The 19,073-nt window shown below is 42.3% G+C and overlaps 1 protein-coding gene across 7 annotated transcripts in view; it reads left to right on the top strand.

The window, feature by feature from the left end:
- Positions 1-637: 637 nt before the first annotated feature.
- The window catches only part of SYNCRIP (synaptotagmin binding cytoplasmic RNA interacting protein), a 25,849-nt gene continuing 7,413 nt past the window's right edge, over positions 638-19,073 (top strand). For 5 of the 7 annotated variants that reach the window (XM_083828299.1, XM_083828298.1, XM_083828297.1 and 2 more), the window contains exons 1-10: positions 638-988; positions 2,314-2,473; positions 3,353-3,471; positions 3,658-3,765; positions 5,391-5,504; positions 5,595-5,771; positions 10,473-10,608; positions 11,485-11,690; positions 16,560-16,709; positions 17,976-18,097. In XM_083828299.1, the coding sequence (XP_083684425.1) occupies positions 2,326-2,473; positions 3,353-3,471; positions 3,658-3,765; positions 5,391-5,504; positions 5,595-5,771; positions 10,473-10,608; positions 11,485-11,690; positions 16,560-16,709; positions 17,976-18,097 (1,280 nt within the window). In that variant the 5' untranslated portion in view covers positions 638-988; positions 2,314-2,325. Of the gene's footprint in view, positions 1,028-1,921; positions 2,054-2,313; positions 2,474-3,352; positions 3,472-3,657; positions 3,766-5,390; positions 5,505-5,594; positions 5,772-10,472; positions 10,609-11,484; positions 11,691-16,559; positions 16,710-17,975; positions 18,098-19,073 lie in introns of those variants that run through there. The other 2 variants (XM_083828294.1, XM_083828295.1) reach the window with 2 other exon arrangements.

Genomic DNA, 19,073 nt, shown 5'->3' with positions numbered 1-19,073 from the left:
GGCCTGAGGGGGGGAACCGGCCTGAGGGCTGAGGAGAGCCCGCCTGAGGGGAGAGAACCGGCCTGCAGGGCGCGGGTGCCCGCCTGAGGAGGGGTGCCCCCCTTAAGGGAAAGGGGCGCGGCGCCTCCCCCTTTCTCCAGCGGAGGCTCGCGGCTGCCGCGCTCGGGGCTGGCCGGCAGCCACACAAAGCGCCGCTCTCTCCCCTCCCTTTGTCTGCGTGGCTTTGTCTCCCCGCCGTTCCCCCCGCCGCGGGCCGGGACTCCCTCCCCGCCTCCGGCCGCGCCGTTCCCCTTTGTGCCACCTGCGCACCGTGGGAACGGCCGCTCGCCCAATCGCGGCGCGCCGGCTTCCGGCACCCCTTTTACTATTATTTTTTTTTTTTATTATTATTATTTTCATTATTTATTATCCTTTATCATTCTTTTCCTCCTCCTTCCCGCGGGGCGCGAGGGAGGTGCGGGCAGGCGCCGGGTAGGGATCGCCCCGCCGCCGCCGCCACCGCCGCCGCCTCCCTCCTTCCTCGGCGGCGTGCGCGTGCACGAGGGGCGCGCGGCGGGGAGAGAGCGAGCGGGCGAGGGCGGGGCGCGCGGGCGGGGCGGGCGGGGCGAGGCGATAACCCTTGCGGAGCTGCCTGGGAGACCCCGGCTTTGGGGCTGCGCCAGCGCGCGCGGCGGCGCCTCCTCCTCCTCCTCCCCCTCCCTCCCCTCTCTCTCTCTCTCTTCCCCCCCCCCCCCACCACCTCCCTTCCCCTCCCCTCCCGCCCGCCCGCCCCCCCCGCGCCGAGTGGAAGGGGCTGGGGTTGGTGCCAGCAGCGGCGTGAGCGCTCGAGCGGCCGCCATTTTACGCCAGCTCCAGCACACTGTCCGGACACGCGCCGAGGGAGCCGGAGCAGGGGGGGGGGCAGCTCCTCAGCCACGCCGAGCCGCTAAGCCCCACGCGCGCCCCGCAGCCCCCTTCGCACGGCGGTTCGACCCCCGCAGCCCCGCAGGTCGGCGGGAGGGAGCCGGGAGGGAGCGGGGAGGGAGCGGTGAGGAGCCGAGCGGCGGCGGAGGAGGGAGGGGGGGGGAGCGGGAGCGGGGCCCGGGCCGCGGCGGTGGTGGTGGTGGTGGTGGAGGAGGAGGAGGAGGAGGAGGGTGAGGGTGAGGAAGGGGCGGCCGGGCGGGGCCCTGCAGCGCTGCCGTGCCGCTGGGCGGAGGGACCGGCTGCCGTCGTGGCCGCTCCCGGTGGGCGGCCGGGGCCGGCCCGGTGGCCTCGCGCTAGGCCCGGCTGCTGCGGGGAGGAGGCGGCGGCGGCGGCGGGGCGGCCCCGGGCCGGGCCCGCTGCGGGACGCGTGGCCGCCGCCTCATTGTCCCGCCGGCCCCGCCGCTCCATTCATTGCCGGGGGAAGCCGAGCGGCTCCTGCACCGCGGGTCCCTCACGGCCGCGTCCCGCGGTGCCCCCCCCCCCCCAGCAGCCGGGAGGGGAGGCTGGCGGCGGGCCCCCGCATTGTTTCGGGGACTACGGGCTGAGGTGGGGGGGGTCGGGCGGCGCGGCGAGCTCCCGGCCGGGTGGTGAAATCGGGCCCGGGGTGTCGCAAGCGGCCTCCCGGGGGGAATAAGGGTGAGAGGTGGGGAGCGGCTGCGGGGCTCGGGGCGTGTTGGGGGGGGGGGTGGGGGGGGGTGGTTGGAGCCGCTCCTCCCGCGGGAGCGTGGCGGGGAGGGGGGGGGGGGGGGGGGGGGGAAGTCGGTCACTGGAGGAAGTTGTAGGACATCTGAACGCGCAGAGCACGTGTTTCCATCGCGCTCATGGCGGCCGCCGCTGCCGCCGCCGCCGTGGGTGGGTGCGGGCTGCCAGGAGCGCTTTGTTCCTCTCGCTCGGCCCGGCCGGCACCGGGGAGGGGAGCCCGGGGCTCCCGGGGGGCGGCCGGCCGGCGGCTCGGCTGTGGCGGGTGTCAGCGGCGGTATCGCGGCGGCTGCGTGCGGCAGGGCTGCTCCGCCGCCCTCCCCCGCCGCTGGCTCCTTGCTCCATTTCGAACTTGTTCGGAGCTCCGTGGTGGAGAGACGGAGGGAGCGAGGTGAGTCAGTGTCTGGCTGGGTTGTGTAAAACCTGCAGTGAAAGCCACCCCACCCCCGCTAGGCAGCGGTGTCAGGGCTTTCCTTTGTGTTAGGGCTTCTTTTGAGGAATTTGGGGGCATCTTCCGAAGCCGAAAGTGTCACGGGAGTGGTCTGCGGTCTCTCTGCGAGAACAGGGCGGTCTGTTGCACGTGCTGTCACTTGAATTGTGCTACTCGAAGATGTTTGTAGCTTAATTACGATGCTTATTGCATTTGGACAGATATCTGGAAACATGGCTACTGAACATGTTAATGGGAATGGTACTGAAGAGCCCATGGATACTTCTGCTGCAGTTACCCATTCTGAGCATTTCCAGACATTGCTCGATGCTGGTTTACCACAGAAAGTTGCTGAAAAACTAGATGAAATTTACGTTGCAGGTAAGATGTAAAACTTGCAAAACCACACCTACCATGCTTTATTATATTCGTCTGTCTTTGGGCTAAAATAGCAACTTCTTGTGGTTTCCAAAGTATGGGGACTGCAGTCTTACAAAAATCTGCGGATTTTTGTCATTTAGTGCTTCGATCTGTCATAGTATTTTTCAGAGAAAAGCCTTGGGCTAGGCCCCTTGGGTTGAGGGTTGGGAAAGGGGGAAAAAATTGCATGTGACTGTAGCAACAGCTGGAATAGGCATCAGATGATTCTTAGAAGGGGCAGGTGATGTGGTCTTTGTGCATTTTTACAGTACTTCTCAGTAACTTTAAGTAACTGAAGCCTTGGTAGTCATCTTCTGATGTAAATGTTACTTCGTGATATAGTATTTGAGCTCATGGGTGCAAAAATTATTGTATGGAAATAGCATATTTAAAGCTTGATTTTTTTTTTGATTATTGTGATTACTCCTCTAGTGCTGCGGTTTATAGTCTTCTCTCAAAATATATCATGGTACCATTGCTAGTCAAGCTAAGTCAGGTTTTGATAGAGCCTTCTGAATTCAGCTTCAGGATATTGAAAATAAACTTGGCCTGTGTAACATCTGGATTTCTGAGAAGTCAAATACGTAAAGGTAGTAGAATCTATGATTCTGTGACTCTAAGGTAGGATATGTTACTCTAAATCTAAACTTTTTTGAAAACTTGATTTTAAAAAAGTTACATGCACTTAATGTTTAACTTAAAGGGCTAAGCAACTTCTTGAGTATTGTAACTTTAACCAGTGATTGATTTAGGGAACACTGAAATATATTAGGTGTGTTAAATATGGTTAAACAAAGATTGCTGCCCACGTGTAATTAGTAATTTTGTTCTTTTCTCTAGGGCTAGTTGCACATAGTGATCTAGATGAAAGAGCTATTGAAGCTTTAAAGGAATTTAATGAAGAAGGTGCACTGGCAGTGCTTCAACAGTTTAAAGACAGTGATCTCTCACATGTTCAGGTAACGTTAAGCAATTTAGAATGTAATTGTTGAGGGATAAACTACTAGTAGACTGGCAAGAAGTTTGCTTAAATCTCTTCAGTGATCCATACATGATACGTAAAACAGGCCCTTTATTCGTTCAAGGTAGGAATTGGTTCTGGCTTGTAATGTTCGCAGAACTGAAGATTAATGCATCTTTTGCAGAACAAAAGTGCCTTTTTATGTGGAGTCATGAAGACGTACAGGCAGAGGGAAAAACAGGGGACCAAGGTGGCAGATTCTAGCAAAGGACCAGATGAGGCAAAAATTAAGGTATGTGCCTAGGAGATACAAGGTATGAAGTCTGTCTGTGTTTTTTGCAAAGCTTTTGTGACAGAGACCTTAATTCTTATAAAACTGTGATATTCTAGTGAAGGCTATTTTAGATTATTCATCATTATTTAAGAGCTGTCATTTACATTTTCATCTTGCACTGCATCTTCAAGAGAAAACTTACATTCTGTTAATTACTGGGTCTGAATGTATATTGAAAAATTAAAAAGATTGGATGGTTTGATTTATGAGCTGAGGATTGACTAGTTGAGACAGTTTTACTATTTCATAGTTTTAGGAAACTTGTCAGCATAGATCTCTGAGTTTGGAATACGTAACTTCAGCTGCTGGTTTGTTTTTTCCCTCAATTCAGGTTTAAAGCAATTCCACAACAGGGAGATAGCATGTGTGTCATAATCTGTACCCAAAATTGTTTTAAAGGATACTTTATTTCTTCATGTGAGTCTCCTGATACCAAGAAACTCCTGGGTCCAGAGTTAGACATACCACAACTTATATTAAATTCCATAATTAGCAACTTTTCCAAAGCTAAATGAAAGGAAAACCTGAGTATGCTTAGTTGATGCTTTAGAAAAGTGAGAGAATCTTTCATCTTTAACTTTTTATGTGTAAAGTGCAAAATGAATGTGTTAAAGATTACAAATAACTATGTAGCTTGCAAAACTAGAATGTCTTTTTCTCACTTTGAGGCTGGGATGTTGGTGTAATCGTAATTTTTTTTAAAAAAAGGGAAAAAACAACAAACAAGTGATACAGTTCTTGTCACCACCACATAAAACAACAGTATGTATTAAGTAACTTAAAGTAGCATGGCTTTCACAGCTGATGGCTATAGCGTTCAAAGTCACTCTGCAATTTTCCAGTTGTGAAATTAACTCCTGATTATAATTGGACTTGTTAAATGTGCTGCTCTTTTGTGCGTAGAGTTGATGTGTCTTTGTACAAAATTGTTAAGAAAAGGCTACTTTCAGAGGAGTTTCTCATTAGATATTTTGCATACATTTGTAACTGTATGCAGTGATCAGAACGAAGACCCGTTGTGCTGGGATGCTGCATGTGCCCCCAAGGAACCGAGGGGAGGATGGGGAGGGATAACAGCATAGGAGGAGGGGAGTTTGATCACAACTTCAGCGGTGGGATACCTGAAGCAGAAAGAACAGTGTTCCAGGAGTGTAAGCACTTAAACATGTGTTCTTTAACTTCACACTTATGAGTAATCTCATTAAGTGAAGGGAACTTCTGTGCATAAACGTTTGCAGGATCGGGCATGCCAAAACAAGAAGTGGCTCGGACTGCTAAGATCTTCCTAATTAAAGGGAAGCTCGCTGTTCTATTACTTGGCCTCTTTTTTGTATGAAAATGAAGGAATCGGGGAAAACTCCATGTGAACCTCCAATTTTCTAGTGTTTCTTTACCTGGCAGTTTTAATAATTGTTTTGCAAGTTTGTTGTTAAAGTGCTAGTAGTAGGCATGTTCGCCTGTGAGAGTTTCAAAGCAACACAGTTTAAGGTGAATTATGAGCATGTCTGTTGTCTGTGAATGAAGAACGTCCAAATTAGCTGAATTTGCATATGATTTTAAAATTTTAAATTTCTTACTTGAAGGCACTCTTGGAAAGAACCGGCTACACTCTTGATGTGACTACTGGACAGAGAAAGTATGGTGGACCTCCTCCAGAGTCTGTATATTCAGGACAGCAACCCTCCGTTGGTACAGAGGTATGGAGAAGATGTTTGTGTAGATTTATTGCTTATATATTAAAAAAAAAAATACACCTAATGAATAAAAATACTCTGTGCCTCTTGCAGATATTTGTGGGCAAGATTCCAAGAGACTTGTTTGAAGATGAACTTGTTCCATTATTTGAGAAAGCTGGCCCTATATGGGATCTCCGCTTAATGATGGATCCATTAACTGGTCTAAATAGAGGATATGCTTTTGTCACTTTTTGTACTAAAGAGGCAGCTCAGGAGGCTGTTAAACTGGTAAGTCTTCTTATATCTTTTTTTTTTTTTAAGAACACACTGTGGATTATAAGCAGTTGTCCTGATCCTAATGTCTGAATGCTTAAAATTAAACTGTGTCATTTTTAGATGACTTTACGAATGTCCACCAGGCATTTTTAAATATTTTTTACATAATTCTGTGTATAAATCTTTGATGGGCGTGTTAGGGGCAGGAAATAAAGTAGGTGCACTGCTGTTTGGTCCGGTTAGGTGAATCTTAACAAAAGTTGTCGTAGCAGTAGTGACTTCTGAGCTGTCTGCATTTGGATGAGTTTTAGAAGTGTTTGTTGAGATGCTGTGTTACAAAGGAGTTGGTGAGGTTTTATGATTTTGATTTGCTTGTGCACCAGCAGGGGGCACCATACTGGGAAAATGCATCTGAAGTCACAGAATTTCATAAGATACTTCAGATAATAAGTAATCATTTTTGACTTGCAAGGTCTGTTTTGTCTGTTTTAACTACCTGGAAAATGACAGAAAAGCTACCGGTTAAAAACTTCCTCTGTTTTAAGACAGAGGTGTGAAATGGTCTGATATAAAGAATGGGAAACTCTTAATAAGCTTTCCGGGTTTTATGTCCCCAATCGTTGCCCTGCTCTATTGTTTTTCTAGTTACATGAAATTTGAATTCTTTGAGCTAGTTAGTGCTGCATTGGTGTGTCTGAGATCACAATGCATGGTGTGATCCTAAGAGTGCTAACCATATTCATTCTGAGGCATACTGATACTGTGCTAATATGGCAGGGTTCAAACCTCTCTTCTGTATTAAGGGGCATCTTAGGTCATTAAGGTACCTTGCTAACCCACTTGGTTGAGATGAATCAGGCTGAAGATAGAAATGCCTCTCAAACAGTATTGAAAAATCTTCTTTAAAAAAAAAAAGTACAAAAAGTTCTGGTATCTTCTGTTTAGCTTTTTAAACAAGCATGTCTGGTGTGTTCCTGTGTGCAATCCAAATACACTTACGATAACTGTTTGCATATACCTCTTTGTACTTTGTCAGCTTAGCTATTTATATTTTGTGTAAACTCATGAGTTATTCACATGACTTACCTAAAGAGTGAAACAAATTTAAATATATTATCAGAAGCGTCTATTAAATGAAAAGGAATTTTTCTTCAGTTAGCGCTATTTTGCTTAAATGCAGTGTGCTCCTGAGGGGGCCTGAAAAGTCATTCAGATTGTGTTTCCATAAAAGTTAGAGCTCAGGTCCTGGCCTCAGTCTTCTACTGAATGATACGAGGGAAGGAAAGGAGGTACTTAAAGTCCCTTTATATTTGATCTTTGATATGCAGGAAAAAATAAGGTGTGTTTCTCTGCTAGATAGCCACAGAGTGTAGATACTTGAAAAGTGTTAGGGTTGGTACGGCAGATTTTCAGCCTTCATGCTAACCTTTGAAGGCAGGATTAGTTCTAAACTGGATACTGTGGCGTTTGTCAGCTTTTGCATGGTCCTGGTCCCAGCTGGCTTGGGTCGTCTGGTGTGTTAGAAGTTGCCCAAGGTGCCTGAGTGATTTGTAGGGTTACTGGCAAAATACGGCTTTGTGGCTTAGTTGAAAATGGTGGGTGTATGTCTTGTTTTTTTTAACACATGCATGGGAGAGGTTGCTGAAAGACCTCTGAGAAACACTAAACTCTTGGTCCTAGTTATTTTAACGTTCTAGTATTTTAACAGGCAGTATTCTTTCTGATACTACTTCTGATATGTAGACAGCTTGTTTCAGGGATTTCTGGGTGTCATGGAACTGGGGGTTCTCTTTTTATTTCTCATCCTCTTCCCAGAGGCTTTTTTTCCCCATTCATGATTCTGAAATATACCAAAAATGAGAATAAAAATCTCTGCATTGCTTTAGTTTTCTGACTAATAGACAGCTATGAGGTTTTGTCAATACTCAAACAGCAGAAAATACACTGACCTGTATTCAGGCTATTGCAATTGGTGTAAGGTATTCTGCATGTGATTCACTTCTGTATGGCTGTGCTATCAGCCACAGTCTTTATAACATCTTCATATAAAACTGAACCAATATTTTAGATAAACTTAACATTGACTTATTCTATTCGTTGACCGGAAGAAACCTTGCACTTAAAAGGTTGAAGGCATGATTTTGTTTATGCATAGCTCCAGCAGCTTGTAAAGGGAGATCCCTAAATTTTGTTTGAAATACCTTTGCTGCTGTGCTTGAGACAAAAATGGAACAATGCTGTGGCTTGATCCTGAGAAGACTCTCAGATATGAACAGTAGTTAAGTTAATCCACTTGTACGCTTAATCCAGTGTACAGGTGTCAATCACCCAGCCAGTTAAGTAGAAGCAGCATCTCAAGTGCTGTTCACACAAGTACCAGCTGTTGGAAGTTAGGTCTGACTTTTTTCAGGTGTTTTTTCGCCTGTCCGCATGCTTGCATTTCCCTTCTGTTTACACTCTTTCAGCTATGAATTATAATTCCAGTTGTGTGTTTATGTGCACACTCAATTCCTACTGTTTCGTATGAAGCTGTTAGATAACAATTTTGGAAAGGATTTCTGAGTGATTAGGGTTACTGCAGCCATGCACAGAATTAAGTATTTGTGGGCCAAGCTTATAGGAGAAGGTATAGTGCATGCTACTATATACAGTTCTAAGCATTTTTGACTAGAGCAAGTGTAAATTTGATCAAAGTGCAGGTACAGGTGCAAATATCCCTATTAAGCAGTTTGCCAGCTCTGTACAGTAGTGCAGCTTGTTTGCTGCTGGAACCAAACTGCAGGTGAAAGTGGATGAAATGACAAAACAGACTTTACCTGTTAGTGAATCAGTTCTTGAGGAACTTAGCAAAAAAAAAAACAAAAAACCTTTTCTGGTATCTAGGGGGTGCTAATGTCTCTGCTGACTTCAGGCATTGCTTCAGTGGTGACGAGGGAAAAGTGTTTTGCTGACCTTGCTAATTTGGTAGCCTGACTGTTTTGGTACTTCATCCAAGTTAAGATTTGGGCCCATTGATATCTAATCTAAGTTTGCAGCTGCTTTGCAAATTATTTGCCCCAAAACCACCAATTGTATATTTAGGAGCACCTAACTCTAGACTGTTTCATCTGTGGTAGGATTAACATATGATGGAAAGTAGTAAAGTATGATAGTATGGAGAAAAAGAAACTAATATCAGCATGGAATAGCAATGTTAGAGTACTTATTTTCCTTTGAAGTTATGAAAAGTTTTTGTTATGAGGTGTGAGAGAGCCTCTTTTTTGGATTAAATATGAAGTTAGACTTTGGTCTTAGATTTTAATAAGAGCAGTCAGATAATAATACCTTCTCTTATCTTACATACTTCAGTTGAAGAAGAATCAGTTTGTCTTGTATCCAGACCTATAAGCTGCTAGCTTTTTTGTAAACCTGTTTCTTTAAAGGATTGGTTTTTTCCAGCAAGTATAATCTTCTCTTTGTTAATGCATATAAGTCTTTGTCAGTGTTCATAAATATATATGTAGTCTTTCCTGTGTGGTTTTATTTCAGACTTTAAAATCAACTCTTCCTCTGCTACACAGTCAACAGATAGGGAGATGCCTTTTATTGTATTGTGCTATGCTTTGCGACATAACTAGTTGGAGAGATGCCACTCAAGATCCTTTTCACATGTGCAGTTTTTTTAGCTCACTTCTTGTACAATTGCATAGCTTTGAAAGTCTTCAGTGATGTAGTTTTTGTTTGTAATAGCTAAATATAAATACATCTTTACCCTGGTTTTTAGTGCCCTAAGCAAGAAGGGGGTGTGGGAGAACTTGCTTATGTGGGAAGTTTACCACCAGACACAAAATCACTCACAGAATAAATAGCTAGATTAAATTTTGAAAAGCTATCCTACTACTTGTCAATAAAATGTTGACCACAAAATACATTTTCCTAGCTAAAGAATTGCCTGTTGCAGGGCTCGCAGTGCAGAAAAAAGTGGTTGATGTACCAACAGTTGACCTCCCAGCTGCTTATTTGGATGATACATGTCTGTCTGCATCTCAATGAAGGGCATTTTTTTGTCAGCAGATGTCTACAGTAATAGTTTTTTTTCCCCTTGAACTGTTGATGTGTTCAGAGTGTTTTCTAAACAGTCTGTTTTGGGACCGGAGTATGAACAAAGTCTTAAGATTTCAAAGCAATAGAAGTCTTTTTGCTGTTTACTTTATCTGTGTAATCTACATGCTTTGGAAAGAATTTGGCAATTGCTCTTGTATGCTTTGTGGAGAAGACCTGATCATGGCTTTCCTTTGTGAACTATAGAGCTTTGGAAGGGAATCTGACTTCAATTGTAACACCTGTCTTCTATTAGACACACGATACAATTTAAGAATTCACAGATGCAATCTGTAGAGGAACCTGAGTTTTGTTTTGTGCTGTTGTGAAGGGGGAGTAGCCTTGACCTTGTTGGTTTGGACATATTAACCTTTTGTGGTTCTACATGAAGAAGTCTAAAGGTATATGTATTAAGACTAAGGCTTGAACAAGAAAGGAAGGGAAGTTGTTGGTTGATGCTGTGGAGATAGCTTAGAGAGCATGGGTATAATGCAAAATAATTGAGTACATATAAGAATGTGTTAATTGCCAAAGAATTTAATACATGTTTGCAGAAGCAAAAGATTTGGTATTGCTGCTGTTGGACGGGAGTGAAAGTTATGTGTGACTGATGATTGTCTGTTTTTCTTTCAGTACAACAATCATGAAATTCGTTCTGGAAAACACATTGGTGTATGCATCTCTGTTGCCAATAATAGGCTTTTTGTTGGTTCTATTCCTAAGAGTAAAACCAAGGAGCAAATTGTTGAAGAATTCAGCAAAGTAACAGGTAACTGAGTAACTGTTTCATACAGCTAGAGGATGGCAAACGTGATCAGTGATGAAGTATTTTTACCATCTTTTGGCTTATGGTTGAATGAAAATGAATTCAAACTGAGATGACTTAGCATTTGTCCCGATTTTTATTTATTAAAAAAAAAATCTTACTGTGCTGAGGGCTGAAATATTTGTAATTAAACAAGGTGTGCAGTTCCAAGTTTTACTGAGAAAATGTGTGTATTGTTTAAAAAAGCCATTCAAACAGATGGTTTAATTATGTCAGTACTAATTGATGTTTTAAAGCTTTTCAAGACAAAACTGAAGCAGGTTGGGAAACTTAACCAGTTCTGTGCTTCAGAGTTCTTACTGATAAGGATCTCTTTCTGTTAACAGCATATAAACTTGCTAAGGTAACGTTTTACAGCTTCCTGTGTTACTGAATGATACACTTTAGGTTCCTTGGAGCAACACTGAAACTCTTAGATGTCTTGAAATCATGCAAGTTTAACCTTTTGTTCTTTGGACATCCGTGGAAAAAACAGATGCTGATAAGTATTGTGACTTAGGGGGGTTGAGAAGAAAAGTGACAAAGCACAACTTTTGGTTGCACTCTCTGTTCAGGGAGATGGAAGGTATTCTTCTATAACTTTTAAGCTTTCTTCACTTAACAAAAGGGATCCTAAGCTGGGATAGTCCAATGTCTCTTGGAGAATGTGGGCTTTGAAAGTAGGGAAGTTTTAATAAGTACGTAGTCTGAAAAGACTAGCATGTAGTGCTTTTTTGGATCTGCTAATCAGATGCATACTTCTCGGAAAGATAATCCTTACTTTATAATACAACCTTGTGGATTAAAGCCATAACAAAGGAATATTTTGCTTATTTTCAGAGGGCCTTACAGATGTCATATTGTATCATCAGCCCGATGACAAGAAAAAGAACCGGGGTTTCTGTTTCCTTGAATATGAAGATCACAAGACTGCTGCTCAGGCCAGACGTAGGTTAATGAGTGGCAAGGTGAAAGTCTGGGGAAATGTTGTTACAGTTGAATGGGCTGACCCTATAGAAGACCCAGATCCCGAAGTCATGGCAAAGGTAATAAAGCTATAAGGGAAGCATAATATACGTAAAGTGCCTTGTTCCAGAGTAGGTACTTCCTGATATGAGCATAAGTTTAAATAGCATCTTTCAGCCCTCTTGAAAAAAGTGTTGTAAGTGAGATGATAAAAATAAGAATGCACTCTAGAATTGATGTGAATTCAAAAAAACTATTGGCAGATGTTACCTTGTGCTCCCAAGGGTGAATGCTATGTATGCTGGTGTAGCTGATTTCTGATCTGGAAGCGGTGGTGGCGACTCCCCAAATTAAAATGACTTTGTAGTTTAGTATATCGTGGCACAGAAATCCAGAAATGATCAGAGAACAAGCCTTAATGATTTTTAACTCTGGAACTACATGTTTGTCACTTCAGAAGTAGAATGTTACAGTAACACACACAAATTTTTTAAAGCTATCCTGTAGAAGTTACTTTTGAGTAGTTAAGCAATTACTTTGTATTTGGAACTTTGTCTTTATTTTTGACTCGGGCGGGGTGTTAATCTTTTAAAATATTGAGACTGGTAGTATTTTGGAGTTTGAGTATTTCAGTTAAGCTAAGGTCTGAACTTCAACATCTTGAAGTACGTTATAGCACTTCATTTTGCTGTAGAAATATTACCTCTTTATTTCCCCATCAGATAATGCCCAGACCTATCTTTTTCAATTGTGTTGTGTAGCTGAGTTGTTTCATGGAAGCTCCTAGCTAGTCTATATCCTTATAACCTTCTCTTTACTTGCTTTTTGCCTTTGCTTTTACTCTTATTTGAGACATGTCACTTGCTGGAGTCCTACTTTGATGGACCTAGTAGAATAGTGTGGCTGGGATCTCCTCTTTGGTGAGCTATAAGGGAAAAGGGTTGGGGCAGTGGCTCATTTTTAGGAAAAAAAAAAAAAAAGCCTACTAAAAGAAGAAAGCCTGCTTTTATAACATGCCTATCACAGAAGCTCTTGGACTACCCTATTTGCAGACTTCACTTTCTTGCTCTGTATCACATATGATCAACAGCAGGGAAGAGTCTTGCAGGTAAAATTTGTCAGAGGTGACATTTCCTATATGTGGCTGTCTATCTGAGGCTTTCTTGGCTCAAGAGACGTCCTACTCCAACAAACTGTTGAATTAGCACAAACTTCTGCTGACATGACCACATAGATAAGCAAGGTGTGATAGGGGATATGATGAGGTAGGTGTCTTTCTGAAGTAAGTTTATAAATGTCGGAATGAAAGGCTAAAGAAATTAGTGTTTTGCCCCACTTAATACTCATTTTTTGAACGTTGAGGTTTTAATGCCTCACATTTTTTTGTATTTAAAGCGGGAAATGTTATATTTTATTGCTATTTGCCAAATATAGGCAGTTGATGCAAAAGGGAATGGAAATGTGAATGACCATGCTGAAAAAGAGTGCATAGTTTGTGGGTGTAGGCAGAAACTGAGGCAAGTGTTGGTGTCTGACCTTTCTAGCTTGCTGCATCCCTTAGTTTATTCTTACAACAAGGGAAAGGTTCTGTTCCAGTCTGTCTTGCCCACTTCAAGTACGTTTACAGAAAGCCTGATCACATTCGGCCCCGCTGGAGGTGTTAGGTTTGCTTTCTGGAGTTTACTGCTGTGTTATGTTTAAGAGCAGCTGAGCTACTTGTCACAGTCACACAGATCTCCCGGATGTGAGCTGCAGGTTGGCTGTCTGCTCCTGAGTACTGATGTTCGGGAGCAAAGGGAGAACGCTTGGCCCTGGTCTCACACTCCTTTGGTAGAAGGCTCTGGGGGAAACACTTAGTAAGAGTAGGAGGTTGCTTTCATCACAATAATCATCTGATCTGCAGTGTGTTCATCTAGATTACTAGAAAAGAAACTCCATAAGAGCAAAGCATGGGGAAGACGGATTCACCTCAGTAGCTCGAGGGTGAACAACGTTGTTCTAAATACCTGGCAAAAAAGCGTGTCATTTCGTCAGTGTATTGACACCTACTAATTTACAATTCTAAAGTGTTTTCTCAAGCCTTTTTTTCCTTTCTCCTCTAGACTTTTGTTTAAATGTTGTGGAGAGTGCTACATGGATGTATACTTAATAAATATTGAAGCACTTGAAATTTAAAGGGGGTGTTACCTTAAACATGAAGTACCTTCAGCATGAGGAGGAGGAAAGCTAGTTTTTGAAGCTACAGACGTATGTGATAGAGGAGTTCAGTACTTGTTCTGACAGATCAGTGCATGCATATAATTGGTGAAGTAATTGATTTTTGGTCCAAACTTTTTTCTACCTTCTAGTAGTTGTGTTGATAGTTTAATTTCTCCTAAGCAGCATTTTGATGCCTCTTACGTTTTAAATTATTTCTGTAATGTGGCTGAGGCTACAGAGCATGTGCTAGATTGGCAGGTTAAGCAGCTAAATAAAGTCTTGTGCTCATGGCTGCCTGGTAGATTACAGGAGAGGAGACAGGGATACTAACCCTTGGAGAACATACTAACAAAGTTTGAAGTGTTTCTACTGTAGTTAAAAGGAGGAAAAGGAACAGATCCCAGTAGTTTTGGGGGTAGTCCAGTCTTCAGCAGTTTTGCAAGCAGGTCCTGCCTTTATGACAAAGTGCTGCTGTGCACTTGCACTTAGGATAGTGGGGTATATTGCTTGTTCTAGATGTGTATTCCTGGTTACAACCTACAAGCCTTAATCAAGAGGACTTTTTTAACCTCTTCACCTTAAATGAAGTAAAAATAGTTCCTTTTTTCACCCTATGCTTTAATTTGCCTATTAGTTTTGACATCTTCCTTGATTGGTTTTGAGCTACGCTTTTGGTCTGTAACATGACCAAAGGTATCATTGAGGTATTAGAGATTAATGGATTTGTCTGTGTGGGAGAAAATTTAAAGTAATTTCTTATTAAAAAATAATGTCCTGCTAGTACTAAAATAATCATCTTGTACTAAAGAAAAAAATACTCTTTTTAAGGTTTTTAATCATATCTGACACTAAAAATGTCAGTCATTGTGGACTTACTGGTGAAGGCTTCTTAGGGTTGGTTCCTCATGAGATTCAAGTTTTCATCCTTTCCTAAAGTATAAGAATAAGGAACATTTGTTTGCAACTTACCAGTTTTAAAAGCAAGTGGTTACACAACAAAACTTCTGTGATTCTTTTAAACGAAATAAAGTAAGGTAAAGATAGCGATTAGAATGGTTTGCTAAAAATGGTTCTTGGAAGGCACACAGTTCGCCTGTACTATCAAGGCATATAGGAGAAGCTTAACACAGGGTAGGAGAAAGCTTTCCTTCTGGAGCTGGCTGTGACTTTTTTTATCCCCTGAGAATCAGCAAAAATAGCTATTGCCAAAGGCTAGAGTTGATTCTCTGGATCAGATTTATAGTCTTGTAGTATCTTTCTTTTTTTTTCCCCAAACTCTGCGTCCCATCCTAGTTCTGCAATCAAGTGAGACAAAGATTTATGGAAGTCTTGCCTGTTTGTTTGTAACTTAATTACACAGTAATTGTGTCTTATACAACAGGTGTTGGGGTTTACTGGGTTCCTGTGCTTTGTAGGAGCAGAGATTATAGCTCTGCTTCAGGGAATTGAAGCATGCTTTCTGTGGTCCTTTGGTACCCCGTGTTACTTGTGTTGACCTTTGGGACTGGGAATGGGAAGTCAAATGCTGCCATGTAGCATGTTCGCTTGCTTTTTGTCATCAGCTAGTTAGAAGCCACTAACAGTGGAGGGGGTGTGGAAAGATGTTGCAGGCATTTGTGGCCGATTGGCAGCTGCGTTGTGGGAAAGTAAGACTATAATGTCAGCGCGTGGTGGCAGCGTATTGAAGGGGCTCCCCCAACACGTAAGAGAGGCTTATAAATTGCCAGAGCTCATGGGTGATGTCATGCAAAAATGATAATGTCCAGACATTTAGTGTAACCTCAACGTGGGGGCAAGGACAAGTCTTTGAATGCTACCAGCCCACTAACATACGTGATTCGATGGTGTCCAGTGCATGCCGTCTGGTGTATCTAGTATCAGTCTTTGTCAGATGGCATTGTTTTCTTTCATCTTAAAATAGTTTGTGGTTGGTTCAACTTTGCATTGATGATGTAGTCGCTGTCAGGCAGTTAACGAGATGTACCTAAACCCTTAAGATAACTAGCCTTTCTGATCTTAAAAGCTGCCTAGCACTCTTCATGTAGCTTACAAGCCATATTGCGTGCTTCAGAGGGGGAGGGAATAGGTTTTCAGTTAATTTGAGGTAGCTGTTACTCAAAGAAAGGACTCAGTTTGACTTGTGAGAAAGTCTAAGGGTGACCTGGCAATGTCAACCTTCGTATCCTTTTCTGTATTTCTTCCCTCTTGTAACTGTGGATTCAGGTCACTGAGTGCTCCTCAGGCAAGCGCAGTCCTGCTGTTAGGTATTTGGTGTAGCTGTAGCAGGGAAGCCACAAGTTAAGCAGCTTGAGAGCTGCAGCGCTGTCACCTCTGACCTAGATATTACAGTGATGACTGTTCTGCAAAACCTGTCTAAACAATGGAATGTTTTGATAAGTTAATTATTTTGTGTGTAACCAGTCTCAGTTGCCTTCTTTCAAATTTGAAAGCGTTCCTGAGTTGAAAATTACTGCTGCTAGGATTTTTTCAAACGTTAACAGAAACTGTATTGACTTTCAGGATACTAGTGCTATGTAATCGTGTTTGAAAATTGATCTGATATTTTTAGCAGCCAGGGATGTTTGCAGCCAACTTGTGCTATATGAATATATATATGTATATATGAGCGTATATATTTACATAACTACGTATATAAAATGTACTTAAAATATAATATTTTCAGTGCTGCCGATAGTAATGACTTGCAAAACTTTTTGTCTAAATATTGTTTTTAATTCTTTTTTTTCTAGGTAAAAGTTCTGTTTGTACGCAATCTTGCCAATACTGTAACAGAGGAGATACTAGAAAAGGCCTTCAGTCAATTTGGAAAGCTAGAGCGAGTGAAGAAGCTAAAAGACTATGCTTTCATCCATTTTGATGAACGGGATGGTGCTGTAAAGGTAAGTGCAGAGGGCTGTACCCTTGTGTGTGTGCGCACGTGTGACTAAGTATAACGTTTTGAAGCTGTATACTTCTAACTTCAGAAAAAATCTGTCTGGAGGAACGTTAAAATGCTTCTGATGCCTTTGTCCTCTCTGGGTATCTCCTAAGAAAATGCATTTGCTAATTTGAAAAACTAGATCTTAGATGCACCTATCCTAAGTAGTTCTTCTGATGAATATCTAAGATAGTCATACCTGTTATCAGTTGAAATTGAAGTGCCAGATGTTGAGTGACTCTTCTCATCAAGTTAGCAATAGACTCTAGTGCAGTTTCTCTAGGACAGGTGATAAAAATTTAGGTAATCTTTTTATTTTCTAGGAACAGAATGACTTCCTTTTTATGGTGTGGAATAATCACCTTTTCTTTTCATGAGAGGTGTGGGACAGCTGAGGAATTGTCTTCCCTGGATTTTGTTAGCCTGGTCTTGCTGGATTTTCTCTGGTCATCTGTTGTTAGGAAGGGAAAGTGCACTTCCTCTCCTGTCTACAGTGTGTCTATTTTTATGTCCTGTGGGAGGATACAGCAGGATACAAGGGGATTCAGCTTTTCTTGTTCATCCAGATGCCTTGAAGCAGATGCTTACGAAGATGATGGAAAGAATCTTCTCACAGGATACGTATCCTGTCGAGGCTCAGCTATGTAGAGTCCCTAGAAGTGGTAGAATCTTTAGGATTCCTCTGCTTAAAATTAACTTGTAGCAATTACTGTGACCCATGGGAACATGCGCATGTGTTGGTGTGTTTTTTGTGTTTTTTTTTAAGTGAGAATGACACACGTACTCTTTCTGGGGGGGTTTCTGGCTTAAAAAAGAAGTTACTACATGTAAAACAAAGGCATAAAAACATCTGCTGATCTGTAGTTTTAGTACCATTTGCATTTATGCTAACAGTAGACATTTACTGCAAATATTTTTTTTACTGTCCTTTCAGAAGTTAATTCTGTCCCTTCATTAACTGAAACAGCTTACAAAGATTGAAGCCTATTTAGAATTTTTAGTGGAAGACTTTTAAGCTTATCCATGCCATCCTGGGTTTGAGAACTAAGTTGAGAGGAAATGCATAACTTTCTGGAACCCATAATATTGTGCTGTCTAATTTTTTTAGATTTATATTGTTGTTTTAGCTATGGATAACATTTAAAAATGCATATTCTAAAGGATAGAGTAAACTTAATAACTTCAGATATGCTTAGAAGTATATTTAAAGTCTGGTTAATTCCTTCAGGCAATGGAAGAAATGAATGGCAAAGATTTAGAGGGAGAAAACATTGAAATTGTTTTTGCTAAGCCACCAGATCAAAAAAGGAAAGAACGGAAAGCTCAGAGACAAGCGGCTAAAAATCAGATGTAAGTGTAAATGCATGCACATATGTTGTATTACTTCTGAAAGACATGTATATTCGTAGAGAACTAGAACTTGGGGTAGTTAGTAGCTTTACCATAGTGTATACAGGTTCTTTGGCTTCTCTGAAAATGTTGGATGCGTTTAAGTTGTCTGCATTTTACTTAAGATCTTGTAGTGTTGTTTGTGAGAATTCAGGTACTGTTTTGTTCAATGGGTGTATGAGCACCAGAGGAAACGTTTGCAGGTCATTAAGTGTGCACGCTTCTCACTTCAGAATAAAAAGTTTCCTGTATTTCTGCACTGGTCTGTCACATGAGTGTATTCAGCAGCATGTATTCCTACTAGCAGACCTAGAAGTACTGGTACAGGTCCCCCTGATTAAGAAGATACCCTCTGAAGGAAGGATCCTGGCATACTTTTTTGCCACTTCCAGAAGACAGATTATTCATGAAATTTCTAAACTCACAATAATAAAGATCTCCTGTTAATAAATGCTGAACATGGCAAACAATGCATTGCTTGCCACAGTGTTCTGCTTAATGTTCTCGTGTATTTATCTTCTTGGATATCTTGTAGCTTTCCTAACCATCTTCCCTCCCCCACCGTATTTCCAAAAATAACTTCTGCCAGTGCTGCTGTGCAGCATACAAGAAGGCAGAATAGTGAGGTTACCAGATTAATACAGATCTCCAGATGGTGACCTAGCGTACGCATGGAACTGCTTAAGTTTGCCCTGCTTATAGGTGTCATAACTTTCTTGGCCCTTTTGTTCTCCTTCCCCAGGCATCTGGTGTTACTGTAAGCAGTCGGTTTCATTATTCTTTTGCTCCTCTTCTGTGCTAGGCCTTTTCTGTTCTGCCTAATTTTTTTTGGCAATACTTTCTTTCTTTCTCTATATTCTGCGTCTCTTCAACACCACAATAAAAAAACGATTAATTATAATTTGAAGTGCTGTTGAAAGCTGTACAACTTGCCTCT

This window comes from Anser anser (genome assembly GCF_964211835.1).
Source record: "Anser anser genome assembly, chromosome: 3".
Classification (NCBI taxonomy): domain Eukaryota; kingdom Metazoa; phylum Chordata; class Aves; order Anseriformes; family Anatidae; genus Anser; species Anser anser.
The sequence above is the reverse complement of the archived record's forward strand: the minus strand, read 5'-3'. Positions and strand labels throughout refer to the sequence as shown.